This window comes from Rutilus rutilus (genome assembly GCF_951802725.1).
Source record: "Rutilus rutilus genome assembly, chromosome: 18".
NCBI classification, from domain to species: Eukaryota; Metazoa; Chordata; class Actinopteri; order Cypriniformes; family Leuciscidae; genus Rutilus; species Rutilus rutilus.
In genome coordinates, this window is record NC_140231.1 from 25027503 (window position 1) to 25054812 (window position 27310).

Consider the following 27310-nt stretch of genomic DNA (forward strand, 5'->3'; position numbering starts at 1 on the left):
ACACCACAAAGACTTGCTGTCCTGGTCACAGATGAGCCAGTGAGACATCTACCAATAATTTGTCCTCTTTTGAACTCTGATATGTCTCCCATTAAGTTGTGGATTGCAATATTTTATGTACAGCTGTGCCTATTGCTCTGCTAATTCACACTCTGCTCTTACTGATGGAATGTAAAATCAGTAAAGATTGGCAACCAGGCCGCACATAAGGCATAAAACCTCCGACACTATATTAGCCAGTGTTTCAGTTTTCATTGTCCAGCCCCTGTACGTTTTATATCAGCTAGAAATCTGCACAGTTATGAAAAAGTGATGAAAGTGGTCTATGGTTAAAATGTTTTGGGAACCCTGTTATAATTCATACATTTCCATATAAATCAACGTATCTGAGATTTTCACAGTCTAGAGGTGTGATCGGAAGTATAGAGGAAGTGTCACAAAAATGTACTGATTCCATATTTGTAATAGAAGCCAATTTATTAGACAGCCTTACTACATCGGTACACATGAAGTATACTTTAGTTTGTGCTTCAACACTCGCAAACATATAATCCCAGTAAGATCAACAGGTTTAAGACAGACTACGTTCTTATTTATTGATAGTCTCTGAAAAATAAATTTAATAGAAATCAATCTAGTCGACACAGCTATACAACAGCAAACACAAAATAGGGTAATAATTTAAAAAATAAAAAATAAATAAAAAGAGAACCATAGAAGCATTTGCATCACCGAAAACGCGTAGTGCAATACAACCTTCTGCCAAAACAGAGTATAGAGGTAACGGAAAACGTTAAAAAGGGGGATTGCTTTTTGTTGCAAAGCCGTTCACCAGTGGAAGATAAAACATTGCATCGGAAAGAAACTACAAGACAGTCAAACAAAAGCTAGATATAACCTATTTTATTCCCAGTTTAACACTACAGCTACAGCTAATACGTCACAAACACAGTGGCTTCACATTGGCAAAAGAAAGTTTTACTACTTCACAGTCAGAAATTTTCACCAGTCAACAGTGAGACGGAAAAACAGTAACATATGGCATATACAACAACACGTTACTCAGTGCATGTCCCGGTTAAACATTGTTTACTAACCAATGATGAGACTTAATCGGACGAGATACAATACTGAAATACAACTGGCCCCTTTTTTTGAATTCCTTAAACATCTGCAAGCAACGGCCTTCTTCACACTAAATCATGAGGTCTCTGTAGAAGGAGACGTGAAAAGAAAAGGATATGGAGAGTAAATGCTCCCGGAATCTCGACTGAAGGAGGGATGACGTTCGCCATCTATGTACAGTGTCTCTTTCACTTTTACAGCTTGAGGCTTTGATCTGTTACTCCTTTGGCCTCCTTCCTCTTCATCACTGGAGTCCCAAAAGATGCTCAATGTTACATTTTTACACATCTTAACATGTTTTAATCTTTATTTTTCAATGTTTTCACACGTCAAAAGGGCCACACGGGCCACGTCCATGGCATGCACATCTAAAATGAGACGACAATTAAACCCGAGCATCTAAACCGGGCGTCAGTTTAGCCTTCAGCGTAGGAAGTGATATGCATCATTTTGCCTCACTGGTCTATTTGCATACAAACCAGTCCCTCCCCCAACCACGTTAAGCCATTAAAAAAAAAAAAAGAAAAAAAAAACAGTTAAATAAGGAACAAAGTGATCTAACATTTACATATTCTAGCAGGTTCCATAACATACAATATTACATTTGGTACTTTCAGGTTTTTAAATTGCAATTAATAATGAAAACTCAGTTTGACAGTCTAATCATTTGCATCCATTGTAAAACAGAATACTTGCAGCGATTCTTTTATTTCAACATTATTTATATATATATATATATATATATATATATTTTTTTTTTATATAGATATATATATATATATATATATAAATTTATAGAATATTCTTTTTAACTTTAACCAATCATCTATTTTTTTTTCTTTTTTTTTCTCTCAAGCAAGATGCATACACAATTTATATAGGAGCGGGTGAGATTTACAGGGCGACGGATGAAGGGAGGGAGAGGGTAACTGGGCGAGGGGTTTGGGGGGGAGGAAGTTGTGATTTTAGCTTGTCTGCTCCTCGTCGGGTTTGTTCATAGCCTTGAGAGCGTCCAGAAGCTGGGTGGGGGCGACGACATGGGTTGAACCTGCATAGATGAGCACCGAGGAGAGAAACAAAAAATTAAATATTTGTACATATAGGCGTACTTTAGATTAGTTGTAAAAATGTGTTTTCAGCTATCTATCTATCTATATACACGCACACATAATATACAAAAAATTTTTTAAAAGAAATTAATACTCTTATTCAGCAAGGATGCATCAAATTGATCAAAAGGGACAGTAAAGACTACGTTTTTACCAAAATAAAAAAATGTTGTTGGAACTTTCTATTCATCAAATGACCATGAAAACGAGAATCAAAAGTTTTAAGCAGCACAACTGTTAATAGTAGGAAATGTTTCATGAGCAGCAAATCAGAATATTAGAAAGATTTCTGAAGGATCATGTGACACTTTTAAAATAGGCAACACTATTTTGATTATCCACTAACTTGCAACTGACTATCTGCTTAATATCTGCTAACTCTTTATTGTGATCATCCACCAATAGACATTCTACTGACTATAAGTTACTTTGCAACTACATGCCAACTTACTCTACTAACCCGAAACTTAACTGTCTACTACAGACTACTAATGAGAGTTAGTTGACATGTAGGTGCAATGACGTAGTCAACAGAATGTCTAAAGTGGACCCTTTAAATATATTAAAATAGAATAGTTTTTTTATTTTTCTTATTGTAATGATATTTCACAGTATAACTGTTTTCCCTCTGTTTTTGACCAAATAAATGCAGACTTAGTGAGCATTAGAGACTTCTTTCAAAAACATTAAATAAAATCTTAGAGACCCATATGAACAGTAGTGTGTATATATTGCATTGAATCTAAAAATATTATAATTACATAAAGATATTTAGCTGAAGACACATTTCTAACACATTACAGATACTGTAAGTTCAAACTATCCAAAAACATTTGTGCACAGGGCGCTAAACCCACTGAAATAATTTCTGATTTGTGGTGCCCTGTGGAACAAATGTTTATTCTACTCCCTTTTTTCTTTTTTTTTAGCAGAGCTGCATGTTTACACTGCAATGCACTAAAAAGATCAATTGATTAAAAACAGTTGATAATGAGAGTAACATTATACCTTTACATTCAGCAAGGGTTGCCTGCATTGAATAAGCAGAACCGAATGTGTAGTTGCACGCTCGGCTTTGAACATACAGTACAAATCAAATACAGTACACAGCTGATATAATCTACTAGGTCAACTAAATGCAAACATGCAGCTTTGCTAATGGCTTATTAGATACACAATGTGATTTGTAGCTCTTCAACTAGATGAACGGGTCTAAACTAAAGATCCATGAAAACAAACCATGTTATTGTTCGATAATGGCTGGAACAGTCAAGAAGTGTTTCATGTTGCAGTATGGGTTAGGACTGGCATACTGCATATGGTGTGATCATTTACAAACACGAAAAACCAACAGAAAAGGGGGGAAATTAAAGGGATATAGCTTTAGCAGGCTGACACTTGAATGATGGATACTTGCTAGGGTCGATCAATGATCATTCTTGTCAGTAAAGGTATATAGAAGGACACTTTGTATTACAGGACTACTCTTTGCAATGCTTCGGATTAGATCAGTGTTGGGTTAAAGGAATATGCCGGGTTCAATACAAGCATCTGTGATTACCACAGAAAATAATTTGACTCCTCCATTTGTTTGTAAAAACAATGCTCTTACAATGAAGTCTATGGGGCAAGGTATTCCAAAGGGTTTAAATGAAAAACTAAACTATAAACTTATATGGAAAGGTACACGTATGATGTTCAAGTCTTATGGCTATACTTTCATGACTGTGTGCATTTGAACATTGTTACGGTGCAGTGCCCCATAGACTTCCATTGCAAACATTGTTTAGCGAGTTCTTACAAACAAGTCGCAAAAGCCAGAAATAAACTTGTATTTAACCCAGAAAATTCTTATAAGAGCGAAGACAACTAATTGTAGGTTTCTTACAAGTTACAACGAGTCATTTATAACACTTAATGTAACCACAAGCCTGCACAGGAATTACAGTGCTGTAATATAAAGTGTTGCTAAGCTTGTTTAAAACATCAATTTTAAAGTATCAGTTCAATTACAAGTCTCATTGACTGATTATGATATATGACTTGGTCAGCTTTAATATCAACTATTTACTACAGTATTTTTTGAATGCAGAAAACAGTACCTGAGGCATAACATGAAATGACATAGCCAGGGCCCAAACCAGTTAGTTTTAAAAGGTTAGTGTTTGGGGGGAAGCGTTAGTGCTAAAGCATATCTGAAGAGCACAGCTACATTTCAAGCTTTGGCATCTGCAGAAGAATTATACAGAAAGAAAAGAGCCAGTCGCTCTCTGGCGGAAGTAATTTTAACATATATTCTTTGCAGACGGCCACTTGGTCATGTAGACGTGATGTTGAGGTAGTTTGAGGAACTAGATTAAAAACAAATTATCCTGCAATTGGCTTCCAACAATTACCTCTCCATAGTTGAAAAAACAAAACAAAGTTAATATGAGTGATTGCCTTGGATTGTTATTCAGAAATAATCGGAATATGGTGAGTCTTGAGGGTAGATTAAATCTGCGGGAAAATGAAGCTTTAAAATTTGGGAAGCCCTTCCTCGACGGAAGAGGAGGCTCCATTGAATTAAAAGGCGCGTAGTGAGAAGAACGCAGTTTAATCCACCCAACTGAGAGGATGTGGTCAACAGGGATGGGGTCAGGACCCCTACTGCATCTGTCACTCAAAAAGGCTCCGCCCACTGCAGTTCTGAACGGGGCATTCAGCCAGCCAATCGAGGCAGATTAAAATTGGCTGGTCCCAATAGAAGGCGGAGCCTGAATGAGACTTGCAGGTCAGCTTTTCAGTGAGGCAGGGGCCGGACACCCATCCCTGAGGCGTGGTGGCGTTATAAAACGGTAGAGTGTGGTAACAGGAGCAAGAAAAGAAAGCCCTTGTGCTGTGGGGGTTCAGAAAGGGTTTCTTTGTTCGGCTGCCTTTACTTTGTCAGAGTGTGATTTCTTTCTCCCACCCTTCCCTCTTTCTCTCTCTCACTCTTCTGAGGGGTCAGGGTCCTCAAAGGACACCTTAGTGGATTCTCGGAAGTCGGGGTGCCGCAGGTCCATTAGAAAATTGGTTGGGGTGAGCAAGTGAGTAGAACCTGCGGAGGAACAAAGGTGGCTTCACGCTCAGAATTAATCTCACACCGCACCTCACGTTCTTTCACCACCGCTAATCTTTATGGGGACAAAAGAGGGTTAAAATCTGTAGATCCTGATGTGTCAGAAATATTAACCTAGAACCCTGACGAAAATGATTTTTGGAAGCTCTGGGTGGATGTATCGTTGAAGGAAGCCTCTGCAACTTGTAGGCCTCATTTTATCAACTAAATGTATAGTAACTTTTTCCACAAAGATCCACAATTAGTAACCAATTGTCTCACTGAGGTCTTTCAACTGCACTGTTCGTTTCAGATACTGATAAAGGCCTCATGCTTGGACAAAATTGTCGTACAATACCAACAATTAGAAATTCAATGCGAGTTTTTTTTTTGGTTTTTTTTTGACGTACTTCAGAATTAACCTTTAAAGGGGCGTTCACACTGACAGTAATTTGCAGCGACAGAGTGACCAAAAGCCGATCATTTTAATGTAGCGAGCATTTGAGAATTTATATGCAAATGTATAGCAATGCAATGCGGCAACTACCAATAGGAGAGCAGACGGTGGAGCTCACGGTCGGGTAGAAACACCAATTAGCGACTTGCCGACTGAATCGATCTCAATGTGAACATCCACAAATATTTGTATTGGCTGCCATAATCCTTAAAGGTACGATAAAAAGACGATTCTAAACACAACTGCACATCTTAAGCATAAACCCTATCACACGCACACAAAACAGACACACAGAAGAACTTACGAACATAGACTTATGAACACAGCAGAGGCTCACGACTGCAATTTAAAAGCAGTTAAAACATGAAAAGCACAAAATACAAGACAAGAGCACAGGAAAAATATACAAGACAGATTTGCCTGTCTGATTACACATATCAACACATGTATTAGTTAAAGCTAAAGGTATCAAATCTAAGGCATTAAAGGGTGGTTGCTTAATAACTCTTGAATTTACAGCGATTTTTAGCAGTATCCTCTGCAGACTCACCAACGATGGCCTCCCATTTGCCATTGGCCTGTGTGACCTCATAAGCACAGCGCATCTCGCTAAAGGACGCGCCCCCGATGACGAAGACCATGATGCGAGGGCCTGTGCGGTACTCTCCAGGGGTTTTATTCTTGTGCCAGTGGCCATATCGGGCACTGCCATGGGAAAAACACATTCAATGCATGTCAACTTCAAGGTAAAGTTTCTTTTTTCAAACCAAAGGATGGAATCAACATTGTTTTTGCATTGTCATTTTTAAGGTATCGGTTGTTGCAGTACCATCTATGGCCTTCTAGTGGCAGCAGTTAGAGATATTTTACACAATGTTTCATCTTCGCCACACTTGCCCACTGAATTATGGCATATATCAAAGTATGTACAGCAAGTGTGCCAAACAAGCCCTGAAAAGTGAAGCAAAAACATTTCGATCGCCCCCTGGTGGCTGGCTGGAGTCTAGGTTATAAACCCCGCCCTCTCCATATAATCGAATGGGATGCAAGCCAAACTAAAAAATCCAATTACACTTCAAATATTTTTTTTCCAAAGATGGTTTCTGTCATTTTAGGTAGTTCTTATCACGCAGACGAATGTTCAAGTGTTCACTTCAAGTTAGTTATTTGATGCTATAAAACAGAGTGTAACTTCATGATTGACAGCTGTGTTCCGATTGGGATGGAAATGTGGGCGGGACACGTATTTCTGGGACATTTTGCCTTTATTTTTCTACAGTGGAAGGAAGTGGAGGCGCTTCGTAATTAGCAAGCATAATGAGAGGGGAAAATGCATAGTGAACACTAGTGATCTCGAGTCCAATCAATAAATACACAATGGGACCCACCAGCTCCCAGCTCTCCCTCTGTGGGAGTCGGGGACTTTCTGCTTTGTCTCTGCTACTGTTTACAGGAGCTGTGCTGGTTTGTTTGTCCTGAAAGGAGAACAGCGGATCATTACTGCTGACCCTGAGGAAATACCCCAGTCTCCACTGCTTTTGAAAAGCGACTTGATGTTCACCCCCACCACATATCGCACCAGCCACCAATCACGGTATTGATCTCAATGTTCTCCCCACCCCTCTGTACAAATGATTATTGATCCAAGTTACTTCTATCTTGCGACTTGTGCAATACAAAAATGCATGTATTCACCTGTGTATTGGGGTTTGTGTGTGTGTGTGTTAGAATTGCCTTTGATATTCTAATTTGTGAATTTGATTTGAAGGTTTTGAAATAGTAGTACATTTAAAGGAATTAATTTAACTGCTGTAAGTATAGTTTTTATTCACTTAACAATTATTAATACATTTTGGTAACACTTTATTTTAATGTGACGTAGTTCCACATTACTACATGTACTTACTATAGTAATAACAATAAATTATGCATAATTACAAGTAACTAATCCTAAACAAAACCCTAACCCTAACTGTTATTCAATAGTAAGTACATGTAGTTAATTAATATTACTCAGTACTTATCTGAGTAAGTACAATGTAACTACGTCACCTTAAAATAAAATGTAACCTTAATTTTTTTTTTAATGATTGATCATGATAGGGTAAAATTATAAAATGGTAACACTTAACAATAAGGGCTCATTTGTTAATGCTAGTTAATGCATTAACTAACAATGGGCAACAAACTAACAATTGTTACAGTATTAGTAAAAATACAACTATTCATGTAAGTTGATGTTTGCTTAGGTCCATTAAATAATATTAATTAAGTAAATGTTGAAATTAACTAACTAAGATAATAAATGCTTTCAAATATTTTTTATAGTTAGTTCATGTTAACTAATGCAGTTAACCTTATTGTAAAGTGTTACCAATAAAATTAAGAATTTTCCATTAGTGAATTATCTATAAACATAATATACATCATATACACAAAATAAGGTATTCCAAGAAACATTAGATACTATTAGTAAAGTTTTTTTTATTATTATTATTTTATAATATGTAATAACTTTTATTTTTTATTATTATAAAATATGATAAAATTTTTGTATTGTAAATACTTTTTTTTTTTTTTTTTATGGAACATGATGGAAGAACACTTAATTTCCCAGACTGCTGTAGTATGTCTAATGAAGTCTTCAAAATGGACCCAAACAACATGAAGCAGTAATCGTCTGTCCTTGCTCATTTTGTTCAATGAATGTATTTTATTTGGAGTTTAGTAAATTCCTCTTTCTGTCATTCCATTCGAACTTCCTGTGGGATGTGGCCAGTTCAAATTCCAACGTATTATTTAAAGGAAGCCTTAAATTCTGAAGTTTGGTGAGCGTGCGTACCTGACTGCAGAAGTGCTGAAGGAAGAGGATGAGCGTGTGGAGATGTACGGGTAATGTTTGGTGTCCAGCTTCTCCTCAATAGCATCCTGCAAGATTCACAATCAAAGTAAGATCACATTTTTACACAGATTTTTTTTTCTTCTTCAAATTCTATAGATCAGGATTTACCTCCATGATATCCTTGATCAGCGGGGTCCAGCGAGAGAGTTGATAGGTCTGCTCGCTCACACGCTCCTTACGATCGAGCTTCTTGCCTCTGCGGAGAGTGGACTGCAGCATACAGAAACAAAGCAAAAAAAACGTCAATGGCAGGTCAGATAAATTGTAAAATGCTTTAACAGCCAGTGAGATTTAATCGTTGCTTAAGACAGGAAGCGGATAGCGTACATCTGTGACGATTGGGACGCCCAGATGAGCCATATTGGTGATGATCTCACTGTCCTCAGGAGGGATCTGGGCGTGTTGGATCAGCTTGTTAAGGTTCTCCTCCGTGATCCCTGTTTTGCCACACATGCACACACAAGTCACGTTACAAAATGGCTGATCAAGGCAATAAAATGCAAACTGAGGCATAAAATGGCTGCCAAAGACTCCCTAACCGTTCTTCAGGAAAATGTAGAGCAGGATGATGCGGATCTTGTCATAGGTGGTGACGTTGGCATCCAGCAAGATTGGCACGATGGCCCTCATGGGGTCTTTAATCTTTTCCCCCTCTGCGTCTGTTCCCATAGCGAGATCCTGCCAGGTGATAGAGCGCAGTTAATAAATAATGCTCAAAGGACGGTAATAAAAACAGAAATTATCTTGATGCTTTCAAGTCCTTTTAGTATTAATAGCAATACATTTAGTACCATGTAGTAAATATTACATAATTAAATCTATAAATTCTAAATAGCAGATACTTTTACTTTCCCTTGCAATAAATTTCCCATAGTTCTTGAATAGTAACCCTAGTTTAACCAGATAACTACAGATAAAACCATGGTTTGCACCTCATTATCTTAGTTAGATCATTTAACCAGTGGCGTGTCAAGTTGGCACACAGCTTTAGACACGCACTTCATATTCTATCACTCATTGTGGCAGTTTGATTGCTTCGCAATTCGCTCTGCTTGAAAATGAATCGTGAGCTAGTGAGTTTTCCGAGGAGCTCTTGTGTTATACTTCCCTCCCTGCCACCTCCTCTCACTTTTGGCTGCTTTCAGCCTACACCATAGAAATACAATGAACAGCCCATGAAAAATGTCTTTTTTAACCTGCTAGAAGCCATAAACAGAGAAGGCATAGATGATTATAGCACTGTACAGTCCTATTACAGTCAAGTTAATCAGTCAAATTACTAAATAAAATGTGACCCGGCTCCTAAAATATATTCACAAATATACAGTTGCAATTTTAGCTGGTTTATTAGGCAATTTCAAATCACGATCTTTGTCACTTATGACAATCATGATTGTCATATACATGATAATCATCAATATTATGTGTAAATACATATAATATTATTTCACATACAAGACTTTGCAGCAAGCAGGCAAACCAAATAACTAGTAACAAACTAACTAGTAACATGCCCTTATATTTACAAAAGTAAATTGTATACTCTATATAACCACACGATTAACAAAAGTATTAGCCCAATTAAGTATTATTATTTGTAATAATGCATGTGGATAATGCACATTTGCTGTTTTCAAATAATTCATATATTGCAGTGTGTGCGTATATGTGTGTGTGTGTATGTATATATATATATATATATATATATATATGGCAAAAATACTAATAAATGTAATATTATAAAGGCAACAAATTTAAATAATTGTTTATACATTTCCAATAATTGGCTTATTGTACTAAAATAATCTGGTAAATAAAATAAAATAAATAATTTTGATTAAAATTATGACAATTTTTTTTAGATATTTACATTTGACAGCACTAGTTTTGAATTAAATAAATAATAAAATCATTGCAATAAATCTCAGAATGAAATGGTAACAATATTATCACATTTGGAGACTATGAATGTTTAAATAATTTTGTGAAAACATATTTTATTCATTTCTGAAGTGCAAACACTGACTGTTTTTCTCTCAAATTTTTCACAGACCCCCCTATTCTGTGGCAGTGACGTCTGGGGGTGAAGTTGTACCTGCTCTACACGGCACAGCTTGTCCACGGTTCCCTGGTAGTGCTTCATGCAGTCCTCGGCCAACTGCAGATGGGTTGAGTACTAAAGGGACACATTTTAAGGGGTCAATAAGGTAAATATTGGAACTGCAATTCCCATGAGGTGTTTCCTGTTTGGCTGAATGCACATCTCCTGTGACTTCTCTCACCTTGCTGAGCTCTTTCTGATATTGCGGCATCTTCTTCAGCATTTGAGACAAATCCCTCATGGTGGTCTGAAAGAAACAAAGGACTTTCTCAGAAAGGACAGCTAAGCAGAGGTCAGACGCGACTCAGATCCAGTGAGCCAAATACATTGCAATATAAAAGCTGTTATGCTATATTAGAATAGGGTGACCAGACGTCCTGTCCAATACAGTCCCATATTTCCAAGTACGTATAGCTGCAGATCTCCAAAATGGGGCGTGAACTCCAAAAGTGAGTAGAACCTCCAAAAGGGGGCGGGGTCTCCACACGCAAAGACTTGAGCCATTGGTTCTGGCTTCAACCAATTGACATTACAACGTTTCTAGTTGATCTAAAATAGTTATTTTTACACTTGGGAAAGTTGTAATTTGGACCCAGGGTTCGAGATGGTGAGGTCCGGTTGGGGAGTTACACACAGCTCGGCTCTGCGATTTCATTTCGTATGATCATCTTAACAGCTTATCACCTGAACTGCCATTTTCTTTAGCACTCTATTCAGCGCAAATCCCACCCTGCAGTCAATTTCATTGGTTAAGATTAGGGTGTAGGGTAGATTTAGGGGTTAGCATTTCTTGTAGCATGTGTAGGAAATCAGCACTTATCAGCAATAGATACTTTAATGTGTGCATGCATGTGTTGTGGTGCCTGTCCATCCCATCCCGTATTCCACCATGAGAAATCTGATCACCCTTATTATACACTATAATTGCAGATAGTACGTCACAGCAGAAATGTGTGTGTTCATGTCTGTTTGCTTGTGCTGTGTCAGTAAGTCAATCAATACTAATCCTGCTGTAGTGCTTTCACATGAGTCAGCCATCACGCTTTAGATTCGGCTGCCAACGCAATCTCATCCGCCAGGCTATCCTTCCTCGCCCACACTACACTATTCTCTCTTTTCTACTCCTCATTTTTTTTTCTCTCTTCCAGGCCCCTCCCCCCCTCAGCCAGACTCCAGCGTACCTTCTCTCCAGTAGTCATCCGCTTACTGGCAGAAAATTCCTTCAGGGAGCGTGTCACCTCCCTGCCAGCGAGGGAAATGAGAAAAGGAGGGAGAGAACATTTACAGACCAAGAATATTACAAGACAACCAGAGCTTACGGTCGAAAATGTAAGGTTTTACTCACTGAGAGACCTCAGCAATATGCTTGTGCCGTAGATTCACCCAAAGGTCGTCATCTTCATGCAGGAGCACTTCCTTCTCTTTTGAGTCACCTATTCCACTTGTGTCATACCTACCAGATACAAATCAAACAAATATTTATATATTATATATAAGGTATTTATCGATTATCTATACATATATTAGATATTTATACATTTACACAGTGTAATCTCTTGTTAATCGACCTAGGATTGGTTATATAAAATATTTGTTAATAATTATCCTATGATAATAATACATTTGCACAATGTATAATTTTCTTTAATATATATTAATGATTTATATTTTATAATTATTTTATATTGTATTATATGTATTATATGGAATGTATTATAATAATATAATAGGTTAATATTTTAGTCAATATTATTTGAAAATACATGGTAATATATATATACACGAAACAAAATTATAAACGCAACACTTTTGTTTTTGCCCCCATTTTTCATGAGCTGAACTCAAAGATCTAAGACTTTTTCTATGTACACAAAAGGCCTATTTCTCTCAAATATTGTTCACAAATCTGTCTAAATCTGTGTTAGTGAGCACTTCTCCTTTGCCGAGATAATCCATCCACCTCACAGGTGTGGCATATCAAGATGCTGATTAGACAACATGATTATGGCACAGGTGTGCCTTAGGCTGGCCACAATATAAAAGTCCACTCTAAAATCTGCAGTTTTACTGTATTGGGGGGGTCTGGGGGGGGGGGACCCTCCCCCCCCCAAAAAAAGGTTGTTGATTATGGTCTGTGGAATGTTGGTCCACTCCTCTTCAATGGCTGTGCGAAGTTGCTGGATATTGGCAGGACCTGGAACACGCTGTCGTATATGCCGATCGCCGATATATATACACCGATTATATATATACCGAGACAAAAATATTTGTTATACCTACATTTTTTAAATTGATTTTTATTTTACTCACTTGTAAACATCATTCTCGATGGGCAGCAGGTCATAGGCCATAGCCTGAAAGGTGAGCTCGTGCAGGACGGGAGAGACGGGGTCGAAAGCCCGGTCCAGAATAATGAGCTGAGAGCGAGCCTTGTCTGGTCCCTGCAGAGAGATAGAATATGTCTAAAAATCTAGTCTTGTTTCATGTTCAGCACAAGACGCTTTTAGATTAACAAAGCCACCCACAAACATAATTATGTGGGCAAGAATGAAGCTGACATAAGCAGCTAAAATTTCTCAATATGGAAGTTGTGAAGTCGCTTCAGAGAAGAATTACATTTTGGTACATATTACGCAAAGGAATAATTTTTTTCTTTGGCATTACATGATTCCAATCCAAATCAATGGCCACGTACCTGCAGCATCTAAATTCGATTGTCAATTCACCTTTTAGTGCCTAATCCTGTTCTGTACACACACAGTTCAGCAATTTACAGGAGTGACATTCGCATTCTAAAAATCCAGGTAGTGACAAACATCCTGTGAAGTGTGCAGAACTGAACTGAACTAAGTTGTTTCTCTCTTCTGTATGTGCGGTGCAAGAAATCACAGGGAACCAGATCTTGCTAGAAAAACAGCCAAACAAATGCTTTATGCTGAAAATAAGACCAAAATATCACAATCCGTACCTGCTAACTTTAATAACTCCGTAAACTCGATCGCTTTATGAGCCAAGTTTAAACAACAAGCCCTAAAAGGCGTATAATTAGTGAACATGGCAACACTGCAAGAAAGCATTCCTTGAAGCAGCCTTTCCAAGCATAAGCTAAACACAACGCCTCCGTCGACTATGCTTTTCTTAAAATTGCTGAACATAACGAGTCTTTTGTCACTGTATGGTCAGAATAGCGGATACCAAACACACGAAACACCAGAAGGTTGATATGGTTTTTCCATGCTGTCAATCATCGCAGTTTCGAGAGTAAGTCTTGATCTATACACACACGATAACTTAGGGGATTCACTCCCGCATTTAAATGTGGTTGTCACTTCTGAAACTTTACAGTGTATGTACGTGGCCATCCGTTCACAGCAAGACCAGGGCAGTGAAGGGTTAATATTGGTCAAATATTGGTGCACACTGTCAAAGTTTAATCTTTGACAGTCCTAATATTTGTAAGTCATCATTTCTTCTTTTATGGGTTTAACAAAATCTACATTTTTCCAAGAACCCGCTGGAAGCTGCTTCTGTCCCCCCTGTGCATGTACCCCGTGTATTAGCATATTCATTGGTACATGTATTATCTCCTGCAGTGAAATAACTGAGATGTGCCGCTCACCTCTCCCATTGTGGGATCATCTGCCTTGTAGGCATCCAGTTTGTCTTGAAGCAACTGAGCCAGAGTGGCGTTATCTTTATACTCCCTGTGCACAGAGAATCAGAGCATTAGAGCAGACAGACCGAACTTTAGACAGCTCTGTTGATCCTGACAAGCAGCCACTTCCTGAAATCTGATCCAGAGTTGACTGCTATCTGTCTTGTCCACTAGTTCCTGTTGTAACTTTATATATGTTGGATAAATATGATTGCGTATGTGAAAGGGCAGAAACATCAGGTCAGATATAGGAGCAAGTCAGATGTAAAGAAACTTAGTTCAAGACTCGGCACCAATGCAGCCCCTCGTGCCTTACCCTCGGTATCGGACGGCGGGGTATTCCTTCAGCGTGGCACACAGAGTTGCCAGCTGTTCGGCCAACCGTTCCATCACAGGGTTCTTCAGCTGTGTCTTATGAGGGCTGTAGAAGCTCTGGAAAGCATCAGGGTTGTCCAAGGAGAACACCTAAAGACACACACATTCATACTCATTACTGATAGAGCAGTATTGTGGACAATCTAATTGGTCAGATGACATTTTGCCCTTTTTTTTGTTGCTTTTTGCTTTTTTTATGTGCCATTTAGGGGCTCATAAAACAATTACATTAATTAATGAATGTACTTTTAAAACAACTGTTTTCTTATTTAATATATTTTAAAATGTAATTTATTCCTAGGATGGCAAAGCTGAATTTTTAGCATCCATTACTCCAGTCTTTAGTGTCACATGATCCTGCAGAAATCATTCTAATATTCTGATTTGCTGCTCAAGAAACATTTCTTATTATTATCTTTGTTGAAATATATATATATATATATATATATATATATATATATATATAAACAAATTTTTATTTTTTTTTGGATTCTTTGATGAACAGAAAGTTCAAAATAACAGCATTTATTAGAAATAGAATATTTTTGTAACATTATAAATGTCTTTACTGTTATTTTTGATCAATTTAATGCATCCTTGCTGAATAAAAGTATTAATTTCTTTAAAAATATATATTTGGAACAGTAGTGTATATGTTTTTCCCCCATTTTCTATAAATAAATATAAGTATATTTCTAAATAGTGGAATTAATGACTGTGTGATTTTGTATGCATGTCACATGCTGAAGACCTGTGACAGAAATGTGCTTAACTGTACTTGGTGTTACCAAACTGGTATGAGGGATGAGCTTCAGTCTAGTCTTTCCTAGGGGCCGAATCTGTGCTATAGCTCTCTGACTGTGGCAGACAGTTTATCTGTATAGGTCTTCACAACCACCCCTCCCCACCCCGTCGGCACACACAAGGTCACATGACGATCCTTCTGCTCAGCAGATGGGTTCCCCTTCATGCTCGTTTCCTCTCGTAACCTCCTCTGATTGGCCGAGGCTCTCTATGGATGCAGCATCGGCCAATTACGTGCTGCTGAACGAGGCGTGTTCGCGAAGCGTTGAGCTGCAGCATCACGCACTGCTCCTCTGACTCCACTGAATTAATCATAGCAGACAGCCTCAGCAGCAAAGCATTGTGGGCCAGACCGCATCCCTCAAGCCTCAGAGCTGTTCTGGAACACTCTATTTCTACAATCACTGAGTTGCTTCTGGAGTCTCTATATGGACTGTCATTATCCTCCTAGATTTTTTCTCTCTCTTATCCTCTCCACTCCCGAAATTGCTCACCTGGGACTCATAGGGCAGGAAGGCGATGTTGATCTCAGTAAGAGTTTTAATGGTTTTGGAGGCACGGCTCTTCACCACTTCATTAAACAGCGGGTCTGGGCAAGCTGTAAGAAACACATGGGTAGTTGACATCATTTTGAGCCGTGAAAGCTATGTATTAGAATTCTGACAATAATTGTTATGCATTACACAATTTTTGTTACACATTACCTAATAGTATTTTAGTATTTTCATACATATATACTGTACATATACAGTTGTATATATATATATATATATATATATATGTATATGTACTGTATGTGTGTAAATATTGCAGCCAAATATATGTGATTTTATATGTAAAAAAATTTTTTTTTTAAACAAATGTATGATGTATGCTGTTTTTATTCATTTTATTTATTAAGTTGTGTATATATGTGTTATTGAGAACTTAATTTATGATTTTATCTTATATCATTTTTATTTTATTTTTGAACAGAGTAAGAAATGAACTTGTGAGACTATACACGTATCTGTTGTTTAATCCATATGATCACAAAACAAATAATTTCAGATGAGTCACATTTATATCTGATGTTACATAACATTGTTTTTCATTAAGATTCATTATGAAAGTGTCAGGCTGAGTGCTTGTGGGGTAGTCTAGATTTGAGCGTGGTCCCGTTAATACTGCAGTGTATATTATGCTTCCAGGGCCCTTGATGTACAGTGGAGTACCCTCAGATACTCACAGTCAGTGAAGAACACATGAGCCCCTTTATATTTCGCTGAATGGGGATCTTTGAAGTCATTGACGAGAGTCTGCACAGACTGGTAAGAGAAATACAACAAGCTTTAGATAAGAGTGTGTGTACGTGTGTGTGTTGTTATAGCAACCACAATGGCTGATAAAAATGACACGATTTTCAGCTGTTTGTGTAGGCTGTGTCAATAGTACTGTGTGGTGTGTGTGTGTGTGTGTTAGAGAGTGACATATGTTTAGTGTGTACAGTGTGAAGGTTCCGCCTCCACACTGTGAGACAAACGTATACTCTGGAGCTGTTATTTTGCTTTAGTATCTTCTGAAATCATCATGTTTGAGTACCTTCTCAGTCGGGGTGATCAGATAAATGGCCTCCAAAGAGGGGAGAGGCTCTCTTCGCTTATTGATGTCTTCAACAACTGCAGAGATAAAGAGAGAAACATTACGTCATTAAACATTAATTGAAATAAAGCAGAAATAACATATAAATATTAGATGAAAAACTTAAACTAAACAAAAATGTTGAAATTTCAGTTGAAGCACTAAAATTACTAACTAGAAATAAACTAATCTAAAACTAAAACTGAAATAAAAATAAATTCAACTTAAATAATAACAAAATTATTGAAATGTTATACTAAAATTAAACTATGTAATAAAATTAAACTGTAATAAAATATATAATATTAATAACAGTATTATTAACTAGTAATAACAGTCATTTTATTAACCCTCTGGTGCTGTTTTATTTTATGGTTTTGGTTTTTTAGAATCTTTTACTTCATCGGAATGGTACCAAACTTGGTAAAGGTTTTGGTACTTGCTATGTGAACACCAGAAAAAAAATTATGGACATGATTCGAAAAGGTAAAATGGTCTTGAAAAAAATAGTCACACTTGTACTGCTCTCGGTCAAAAATGACTGCATTGGAAATTAATGGGAAGCTTATTTCATCTAGTGGAAACGCTTGGTACTGACTTTTTTCTCAAAATTGTGATTCAAACTCAAAGATAATTGAGTTAATTCTGACTTTTGTTCCTCACAATTGCAAGTTTATATCTTCTCAAGTCAGAATTGTGCGATTAAAAAGTCGGAATTACCTTTTTTAATTTTTATTCCTCAGCGGAAAAAAAAAGCTTCTATACATTTCCACACCTCATTTTAGCCAAATTATTGAAATGGAGTCTCGCTCAGAAGTCGAGTCACATACGATGCCTAGCTAAAGTGCTTCCTTTCAGAACACTGTTTAGCAGATGTTAGTAAGGTTTATGATTTAGAATGTAATTCTGTTTTTTAAAATGTTAATCAGATGCTTGTACAACTATTATGAATATATTCAGAGCTGAAGGGGGTTGCAACTGTGTGCCATGCCTAACAACTCCCTTTAGCTAGAACTTATTCATAATATAGCACAACAACTTGTAACCTTAATTAAATTTAATGTGATACATTCCAGATCTGTTCTTTTGAAGACATATTTAGTGACATATGAGTGCTTAGCTGGGTTGTTGATATGAAAGGTTGGGTTTATTTCCATCTGGCCATCATTTCCCAGCGTTTATATGAAAGGTTTCAGGTTAAGAGATCAGTTCCAAATCGAGTTTTTCAGAATCTTTTTGTGTAGGCTAGTTGTTAGCAACAAAGCGACACTTTTTTTTTCTTAATTTGTAAGAAAACAATTTAAAAAAGTGACTTACTAGTGATCCCCTCTGTCATAATATCAGTCATTTTGCAGCAAGAGGACAGCATCCTCATGCTGAGCTGGTCCACTATCAAAGCCTATAGACAAAAATAGAGAGCAGAAATTTCATTTCATTTTATTTATTTATTTTCATTTCGAACAACAAAAATGATGCAAAGAAAATAAAATGTAAAAATGCAATAAGTATGTTGCAACATACCGAAAGAATAAAAACAATATCTATAAAGTATTAGAACAATAATTACAATATGTTCGAAAAAGGAGCGGGATGAAGCATAAGCTTATTATTTTTCCCATCCCTTATATAACTCTTAATAGTTCCAGTATATATTATAATTTTTAACACCAACCAAACTTTTACATTTTGCACCAAACAACCCTTCACCCTATATTCACATATCCCAATGCAATCAGTATTATAACCCACACTCATAATCACCTCTGGTCCTCTTCATATCCTTTAAATAAAGTGTTTTTATATAACTTTTTTAACTGTTTAATGTTTGTACAATGTTTTACCCCCTGCTCCAGATCATTCCACAACCTCACCCCACAAATAGTGATGCACATACTTTTTCGAGTTATTCTTATTATAAGCTTTTTAAAGTTCAATTCTTCTCTCAAGCTATACCCACCCTGCCTTTCCATAATTTATTTTTGTAAATTTCCCGTAGGTCGATTACTTCTTGCTTTGAACTTGACTTGTGCCGTCTTCAATTTAACCATATCAATGAACTTCAATAGACTTTAAGAATTATAAAATGGTCTGATCCTGATATCCAACATTATTTAAAGATTTCTTTTTTGGCATTTTTGCCTTTTATTAGGATAGGACAGTAGCTAGACAGGAAGTGAGGTGGGAGAGAGAGAGGAGGGATGGGATCAGGAAAGGTCCACGAGCCGGGACTTGAACTCAGGTCGCCCGAAGCACAACGGCGCTAGATGTCGGCGCACTTGCCCACGATGCCATCGGCCCCGATGATATCCAACATTATGATGCTCTCTTTTGTAATGTGCATAACGACTGTAGGTTGGTTTGAGAAATGATGAGAGAGTCTCAGAAACAGTAAGACCTGTTTCACCTGCAACAACGTCTATGCAGTTCCACACTGCTTATGCAGGCAGTGAAAAGCATGCATTAAATGTACACGGTGTGATACAGGAGTAACACAATAAAAATTGATAAATTATTCACACAGATTTCCTGGTTTGCGACTCAGGGACTCAATGAATGATCAAAACTGTGATGCCGTGACAAAAAGAGAGTGTGGTTGCTATGGTGATGGGGTGAATGAGTTTATCTTACCTTCCATTCTCCCTTCTTCTTCACCTTCTTAATGACATCATTCATAATCTCTGCAGAAGAAGAGAAAAGTTCAGATATTAGCATTTCATCATACACATCTCAAATTTGAGTAATTATCACATCTGTTATTATTCATTTACACTAAGTGCAAATATGTGCAATTAAACAATAACTTAAATGTTTCATTTTATGTGAATAGTATCTATCACTATTCACACCTTTTTACTCAAAAGAGTAATGTTTTTAAATTTTCAATGTTTTTGAAAGAAGACTCTTATGCTCACCAAAATTGCTTTATTTGATCAAAAATACAGTTAAAAAAAGTGAAATGTTATTACAATTTAAAAGAACAGTTTTCTATTTTAATATATTTTAAATTGTAATTTATTCCTCTGATGACAAAGCTGAATTTTTGGCAGCCATTACAGTCTTAAGTGTCACATGATACTTCAGAAATCATTATAATATGATAATTCGCTGTTGACAAAAGTTGTGCAGCTTAATATTTTTTGTGGAAACTCTGTTGCGTGATTTTTTTTTTTTTTTTTTTTGATGAACATAACAGCATTTATTTGAAACAGAAATCTTTTGTAACATTATAAATGTCTCTGCTGTGACTATTGATCAGTTTAATGCATCCTTGCTGAATAAAAGTGTTTGAAAAGTGATCTTACTGACCCCAAACTTAAGCATTTATTACACTAAAAAAAATTATTCGTTGAATTTAATTTAAAAAAAATTATCGTAAGTGGTTGCACACAATTGATTTTAGCTACATTTAAACAAATGCATTAAGTTGAACTAAAATTGATTAAGTTCAACTTAATGCATTTGTTTAAATGTAGCTAAAATCAATTGTGTGCAACCACTTACGATAAAAACATTTATTAAATTCAACGAATCATTTTTTTCAGTGTACTTAATTTAATTTAATAGTTCTTTGACAGTTTAGAACAGCATAGGACATTAAATCATGAGACAGTTAAGGGCAGCATACTGTATGTTTGTGGTGGTGTCTGCATCATACAAAAAACACTGTTATATTTGACAGGAAGCAGCTTGTGTGTTCGTGTTGGTTATTGAATGTTGATGTGTTGGAGAATAAATATCTTACACAATCAAAAAATGAACGTATTGGTGATGACACAATGTGTAGACAGGGTATATTATTCTATCACTCCATTTATCCTCTTATCACCTGCTCTGTTGCCAAGCAAAGCCACTAGCACTGTCGTGTACTGTATGTGTGTGCCCATTCTGTCCCTGCCACACCTGAGCCTGACTGCGCCCGCTGTCTCTCAATAAAAACACTCTGACTTCTGAAAAGGAATTCGTGAAATCCAGCTCATCTGGTCATGCTGGTAAAAAAATTACATTGTGATCAGGAGTGTAACTCTGGGTGGGCGGGACTGGATGGCTCTTATGAAACATTGACCACCCAATTACAGAAATAAGGTTAGATTCTGAGATTAAGTTGCAATTACAAGAGAAAAGACAAAATTGGGAGATAAAAAAGTCAGGTTCTCAGATATAAAGTCCAGAGATTATGAGAGAAAATGGCAATTGTGAGATATAATAAATGTCACTGTGAGATATAGGCCCGGTTTCACAGACAGGGCTTAGATTAAGCCAGGATTAGGCCTTAGTTCAGTTAGGACATTTAAGTAGCTTTTATAAATGTGCCTTAGAAAAAAACATTACTGATGTGCATCTTGAGACAAAACAATGGCTCTGACATATTTTAAGATAAGTCAGTGCAAGTTGCTTTCAGTTAAACCGGCTCAAACATGCATTTTAATCTTGAATCTTAAGCCTTGTCTGTGAAACCGGAGGATAAAGTCACAATTATGAGAAATAAAGTCAATCGTATATTTAGGAGGGGGAAAAAAGCAATTGTGAGTTAAAGCTACACTGTGTAGGATTTTCTCCCATCTAGCGGTGAAATTGTTTATGACTACCAACTGAATATTACTTTCTAGCCCCTCCCATTCCGAGGGCGTTTTAACTCCTACGGTGGCCGTATTATTTCAAATCTGCCGGCAGTCGCGAGTAATCTCCCCCTCGCATTCGTCACGGCGCCACTGAGTGTAAAAACGCGAAAGGCGAAGCTTGAATTTCCAGGTATGTCCCTCTTTGGCTAATGTATTTTCAAGATGGAGGCGCAACATGGCTGCCGCCATTCGAGCGACTCGCTCGTATGTATTATAAATGGCAGATTATACGCTTACGAGAATACTTGATTAGTTGGTAGAAGTAATTACACATGAATGAGTACATATCATTTTGAAAGAACAAAGTGTTTTTTGCAGTGTAGCTTTAAAGTCAAATTGTATGCTATAATCACAATGACTATAAAAAATGGCAATTCCTTGCAATTCAGATTTTTTTCTCAGAATTGTTTATTTTTTGCACGCAATTGTGAATTTATATCACGCAGTTCTGAGAAAAGAAGTCAGAATTGCGAGACATCAGCTTTCAATTGAAAGGAAAAAGTCGGAATTGCGAGATAAAAACTCACAATTGTGAGAGAAAAAGTCAGAATTGTGAGATAAACAGTTAAAAAAACAAGCTTCCATGCCATTTCCTCTAAAGTGCATTAGTTGCAGACTGAAGCTGTGGCGCTATCAGATGTGGCAGAGACAGCGTTTGCTATGGCAGCAAATTGAATCTGTATATCTTCGGAATCTCCCTCTGTTCAGATGCCAAGATTGTGCTGCTTACAGACAATGTTAAATGAACACAGCAAATCATTGAGAATGGAATCTACAGTATGTAGAGTCTCTTTCTGTGTAACTGTTTCTGCTCTGTGGCTGATCTCTCTTATTCACTCTGATATGTAAGTAATCCCATCATGCAGCGATTGGGTGGAGGCAACCATGTTTGTGTGTTGGGGCCAATATTAGCATGATTGCACTGCTAGCCATCTGGTTGTAGTATCAGAATAAAGGCGCTCAGGGTGATTTCGTGGTTTTCACATTGTGCCAGTGCCGTGACACAGAGTTAAGCTCCTCTGTGGATGAAAACAGTCTGGATTATGGGTGTTTAAACACAGGGCATGTTTTAGTAAATGTGAAGAGATTAGCAAACAGATTTAACATAGATTACAATAATAATCATTTATGTGAACGAGGGCCAAAGCTAATCAAACTTTCATTGTGCCAATGAAAACATATTTGTTAAATTTCTCTGTTGATGGGAGAATATTTATTTGTAATTATAATGAAAAAACAAAGTATGACTTCCCTTATAAACGGTCATGCCAAGACTAGAAAGCCTCATACAAGTAAATCCGATAAAAAAAAAACAAGTGCAGGATGCTTCTGTTTGTAGCCAGTAGAACTCAGAGTAGCTTATGTAATTCAAAACCTCAGAAGAGCTTCGTTAATGTCTCAATTCAATGCTCATTTCTTGCTCTCTTTGTAGTTTTCACCTAAATGCTTTGTGCTAAGAAAATCCTGTCTAGAATAGCTATGATTCTGCAGATACCGTCTAGAGGTCATTCGATTTGGGTTTGTCAATAGCTGTTGCCAAAACCAATATCTAAAGAGAATTTACAGTTTAATTTCAAACACAATGTTGCAAATAATTGAATTTAAATCGATAATTTTTTTTTTAAATGTTTTTTCACACAATATTACTACTCAAAAATATTAACTCCATGTGACCAGCGTTGTTATTGTTAACTAAAACTGTTAAAAATGATTTTTGTTGACTGAAATAAATACAATTTTAACTATTTAACAATTCAAACTTAACTTGAATTTTAGGTTGAAGTACTAATACAAATAAATTAAAGCTAAATAGAAATATATATATATAAAAAATGACAAGGGCACATGACAAAATTACTACAAAAACTAAAATGAAAATTGAAAATATAAAAATATAAGCTATAATACATTATAACAGCAAGCGGACACCCTTTGAGAGGTATACGCTAGGTCATGTCGTTCTCAGCTGTCTCCAGAGGACACTTCATCTAGTCATGTGACATCAGCACAACCCCCATTGGCCTCACTTCACTTGTTCAGCCTCCAGGACTAAAAACCATTTTACTGTACAAATGGGGGTTACTGAACGAGTGAAGGGGAAAAATACAGAGAAGGACAAAATGAATGTCAAAAGGCTTCTGGAATATCTCAAAATATTCTCAAAATCCTAATCATTATGCATTTAAACCATCATCAGAAAAAAATCCTAGCTTCTTGCATTTTATACAATCCTTTACAGAGACTTCTCAATGTATTGATTTTGCTTCCTCGCTGATCTGTAGCCTTTTCCAAGATATGAATTTTTGCAGTGCAGCAGGCCTATACTGTATTAAATCATGCTGTACTGTACAGACTGCAGGCCGGGTCTGAGTTAATGAACTCCGTTTTTTTATTTCTCCTCATATTGGGTAATAAAATGTACCGCAGTCTATCAGATATTTGTCACAGCAGGCTAGATCGCTCTAGCACTGATTTTCTCAGTAAGGTGCTGGATAATGTGTTTGAGTTTGACTGCTTTATCAGATCAGCTGGATTGGAAAGTGACACTAATGCAAGATAATTATAATTCAATTAAACAAAATTCTGTTTACAGTAACAGTAATTCCATTTATGTGCATTAAATTAAAAGTAGAAAAGGACAGTGCAGTTATATGCAGTCAAACATTTAAGGCTGTGTGATCGGATGTCAAACAGAAGAAAGCAAAGGACAGGAGACCATTTCCCCTTCTGGGTCACATAACAAAGTAATTTAGTCTAAAGTAGAACCGTGAATGTGCAAGAAGCAAATCTGGCGAATTTGCCGACAGCAGAATCATTCATCTGTACAGTATGTGTTGATGATAAGCATTTCAGTTCAGATTCCACTCGGAATTAAAGTCAACTTGAAATCAAAATTGACTACTCTATGGAATAGTGCAGTATTTATTCTAAATAATTTATCCGTACATGATGTGGACTCGTAATCTTCAATCAAAATAACCTCCTCTCCTCTTGCAATGACTTTTATGATGATGTGCTTACTGGCACAAGGGCGGGACGACCTGTCACTCACATGAGATCGACCAATAGCAAACCACAACGATCCAATCAATTCCCAATGGACAATATTAAGCCCCGCCCTACTTTTGTTCTTGTTCAGTAAGCTGTTTCATTTGAATATACACCACAATAGGGAAGAAAAGACTATCACAATTTCTGTTTCATGCTGATTTTAAAACTGAACCACGCAGGCTTTGCAGATAAACATGTTCTCTCGGTTCTCGCCTCGCTGTTTCTGTCTCACACTCCTTCACTTAAACACTGAACCTCTCTCCTGAGTAAACCGACTTGAGTCTCATCTCACACCAGCTCTTCATATATTTAACCTTAATGTAGATGTCTTAATTAAGCACGAGCTGTAGTTTGTGATAAAAGTAGAAGTTTGGTTAAATTAAGCTATATCTACAGCTGTAATCTAAGATGGCTTAAGCAAGGATGTTTGGATATGATGCAATCGCTTTCTGGTTTAGTGTGATTGACTATTTTGATGGTTCTCTCTTGTTTTTGCATGTGTTCATAATTTCTTTGTACAACAGCCTAGTCAAAAATTATGTCTGCACAATTGGGCATGTTTCATACCCTGGTAATCCAGAGTTCTCGCGAGAGCACGAGTTGAATTTGCTCAGCGAGTTACTCTGGTGTCGAGTAATGATGCTCATTAAATATGCCCCTCGATCTGAGCTGCACCAATCACATCGGGTTATCTGATATAGGCGGGCCAGAGGCGAGCTAAACAGATGACGACAGCGCTGTGACGTCGAAGTCATAAGTAAACATTGCAAGATGGCTATGGATGAACACCAGTTGTTTGAAACGGCTTTGGCCGCTACAATGAACGAGTTAGACTTTAGGCTTTTTATCTAAAACAGGAACAGAAGACGCCGCTCGAATCGTTCCTTTGGAAGAAGGGCGTTTTTGCTGTTTTGCCGACCGGATACAGTAAGAGTATAATCTACCAGTTAGCACCGCTGGTAGCTAAGCGTATGGGGCTTATTGTTGTGATTGGTCGTAGTGTTATCCAGTTGCGTGCAGTGAGATTTTCAAATGCATGCTTGGTGCCGCCCCTCGAGCTGGGCGATTTTCATTAGTCGACGCCAGACCATTAATCTTTTAGATTTAGGTCTGGATTTCCAGGCTACATGTTTCATTGCGTTATCACAAATAAAACAGTTGACTATGCACAACTATGCAATATAGAAAATATACCTTTTTCATTTATTTTTACTTTGCATCTTACTGGCTGTATGTTCAAAATGATGGTTCCTCTACTATACAACTACGTTAGTTAGCATGAACTAATGATACATAATAATTCTACAGCATTTAAAAATCTTAAGTTAATTCTACATTTTTAAAAACAAACTGTTTAAAAACTTAACTGTGAAAGTCAGTTAATGTAAACTAACATGAACAAGCAATAAACAATTGTATTTTTATTAACTAACATAAACAGATCTACTTAATAAAAAATACATTGCTTGCTCATAGTTATTGTTAGCAAATTAGACCTTTTTTTACAGTGTTTCCAATCTGCAAAAACATAATGAGATAAATATTAAATATCGTTAAAAGGCAATATCACCCAGCTGTACTACTGGTCAGTAAAAAAAACAAAAAAACTGTATAACGGCTGCAGATTTAACCCTCCATATTCCCAGGCTCCCTCAGGGTACTCTCATTTCATGACCCACTTTTATGCTCAGTCTCTCGGGAATTTTACGGCCATTTACCTTAAAGAGACAGTCTGTGGTTTTCCTTATCCTGGTGGGTCTGATTTGATTTTCTGGTATGACAACTAAACCTAGAAACCTTTTATTTTCAAGTTTCATGTTTTGTATTGATGCTTGATTGCATCAGTGACCTTGTTTTTGTTTTGTTTTGTTTTTTATTATTATTGAGCCATGGTTTACTATTAATATCTGTTCAGTTGGAGTGCAAACAGCAACTGAATAATTTCTTCTTGAGGAGTTCTATAGAGAGCTTTTTAAGGCAATTGATGTTGTCAGAGCACCTCGTCCACACTGCAGTATTATGCGCATGGTGTCATATAATGCCCCTGAGAAGGTGACTATCCAATATTGTCCTTGTATAACAGACAGAAGATGCTCTGCTAACCCCCAACCAACGTCACAGAGTCCAAGGACAGAGCATCCACCCACACACACACACACACACATTGACTCGGATGCTGTCCTGCTGGTATAGAATTTCAGCATGCTGAGTCATTATCCATTCAATGAATGTGCAGAAGAGCTTCTTGTGGAAGAAAGCCACTAGTTATACGTAAATATTATTCATGTTATGGATGATAAAGAATAAACAGACTAAAACTGTAGTCTATACTATTTTGTCTAAATTAAAAATTATAAATAAATTCATTTTGAGATTTGCTGCAGATTACATTTGTTATTAAAATTATTTTAAC

At 36.8% G+C, this 27310-nt stretch overlaps 1 protein-coding gene across 2 annotated transcripts in view; it reads right to left on the reverse strand.

The window, feature by feature from the left end:
• Positions 1-1892: 1892 nt before the first annotated feature.
• Positions 1893-27310, reverse strand: part of stxbp1a (syntaxin binding protein 1a) — a 31105-nt gene continuing 5687 nt past the window's right edge. The window contains exons 2-20 of one of the 2 annotated variants that reach the window (XM_084387377.1): positions 19856-19905; positions 18545-18626; positions 17189-17265; positions 16836-16914; positions 16102-16205; positions 14745-14893; positions 14393-14477; positions 13084-13214; positions 12119-12226; positions 11955-12015; positions 10955-11020; positions 10768-10848; positions 9212-9350; positions 9000-9109; positions 8781-8882; positions 8613-8698; positions 6321-6475; positions 5156-5313; positions 1893-2173 (exon numbers count right to left, since the gene is read on the reverse strand). In XM_084387377.1, coding sequence (XP_084243503.1) covers positions 5204-5313; positions 6321-6475; positions 8613-8698; positions 8781-8882; positions 9000-9109; positions 9212-9350; positions 10768-10848; positions 10955-11020; positions 11955-12015; positions 12119-12226; positions 13084-13214; positions 14393-14477; positions 14745-14893; positions 16102-16205; positions 16836-16914; positions 17189-17265; positions 18545-18626; positions 19856-19905 — 1775 coding nt within the window. In that variant the 3' untranslated portion in view covers positions 1893-2173; positions 5156-5203. The remainder of the gene's footprint in view (positions 2174-5155; positions 5314-6320; positions 6476-8612; positions 8699-8780; positions 8883-8999; positions 9110-9211; positions 9351-10767; positions 10849-10954; positions 11021-11954; positions 12016-12118; positions 12227-13083; positions 13215-14392; positions 14478-14744; positions 14894-16101; positions 16206-16835; positions 16915-17188; positions 17266-18544; positions 18627-19855; positions 19906-27310) is intronic. The other variant, XM_084387378.1, reaches the window with a different exon arrangement.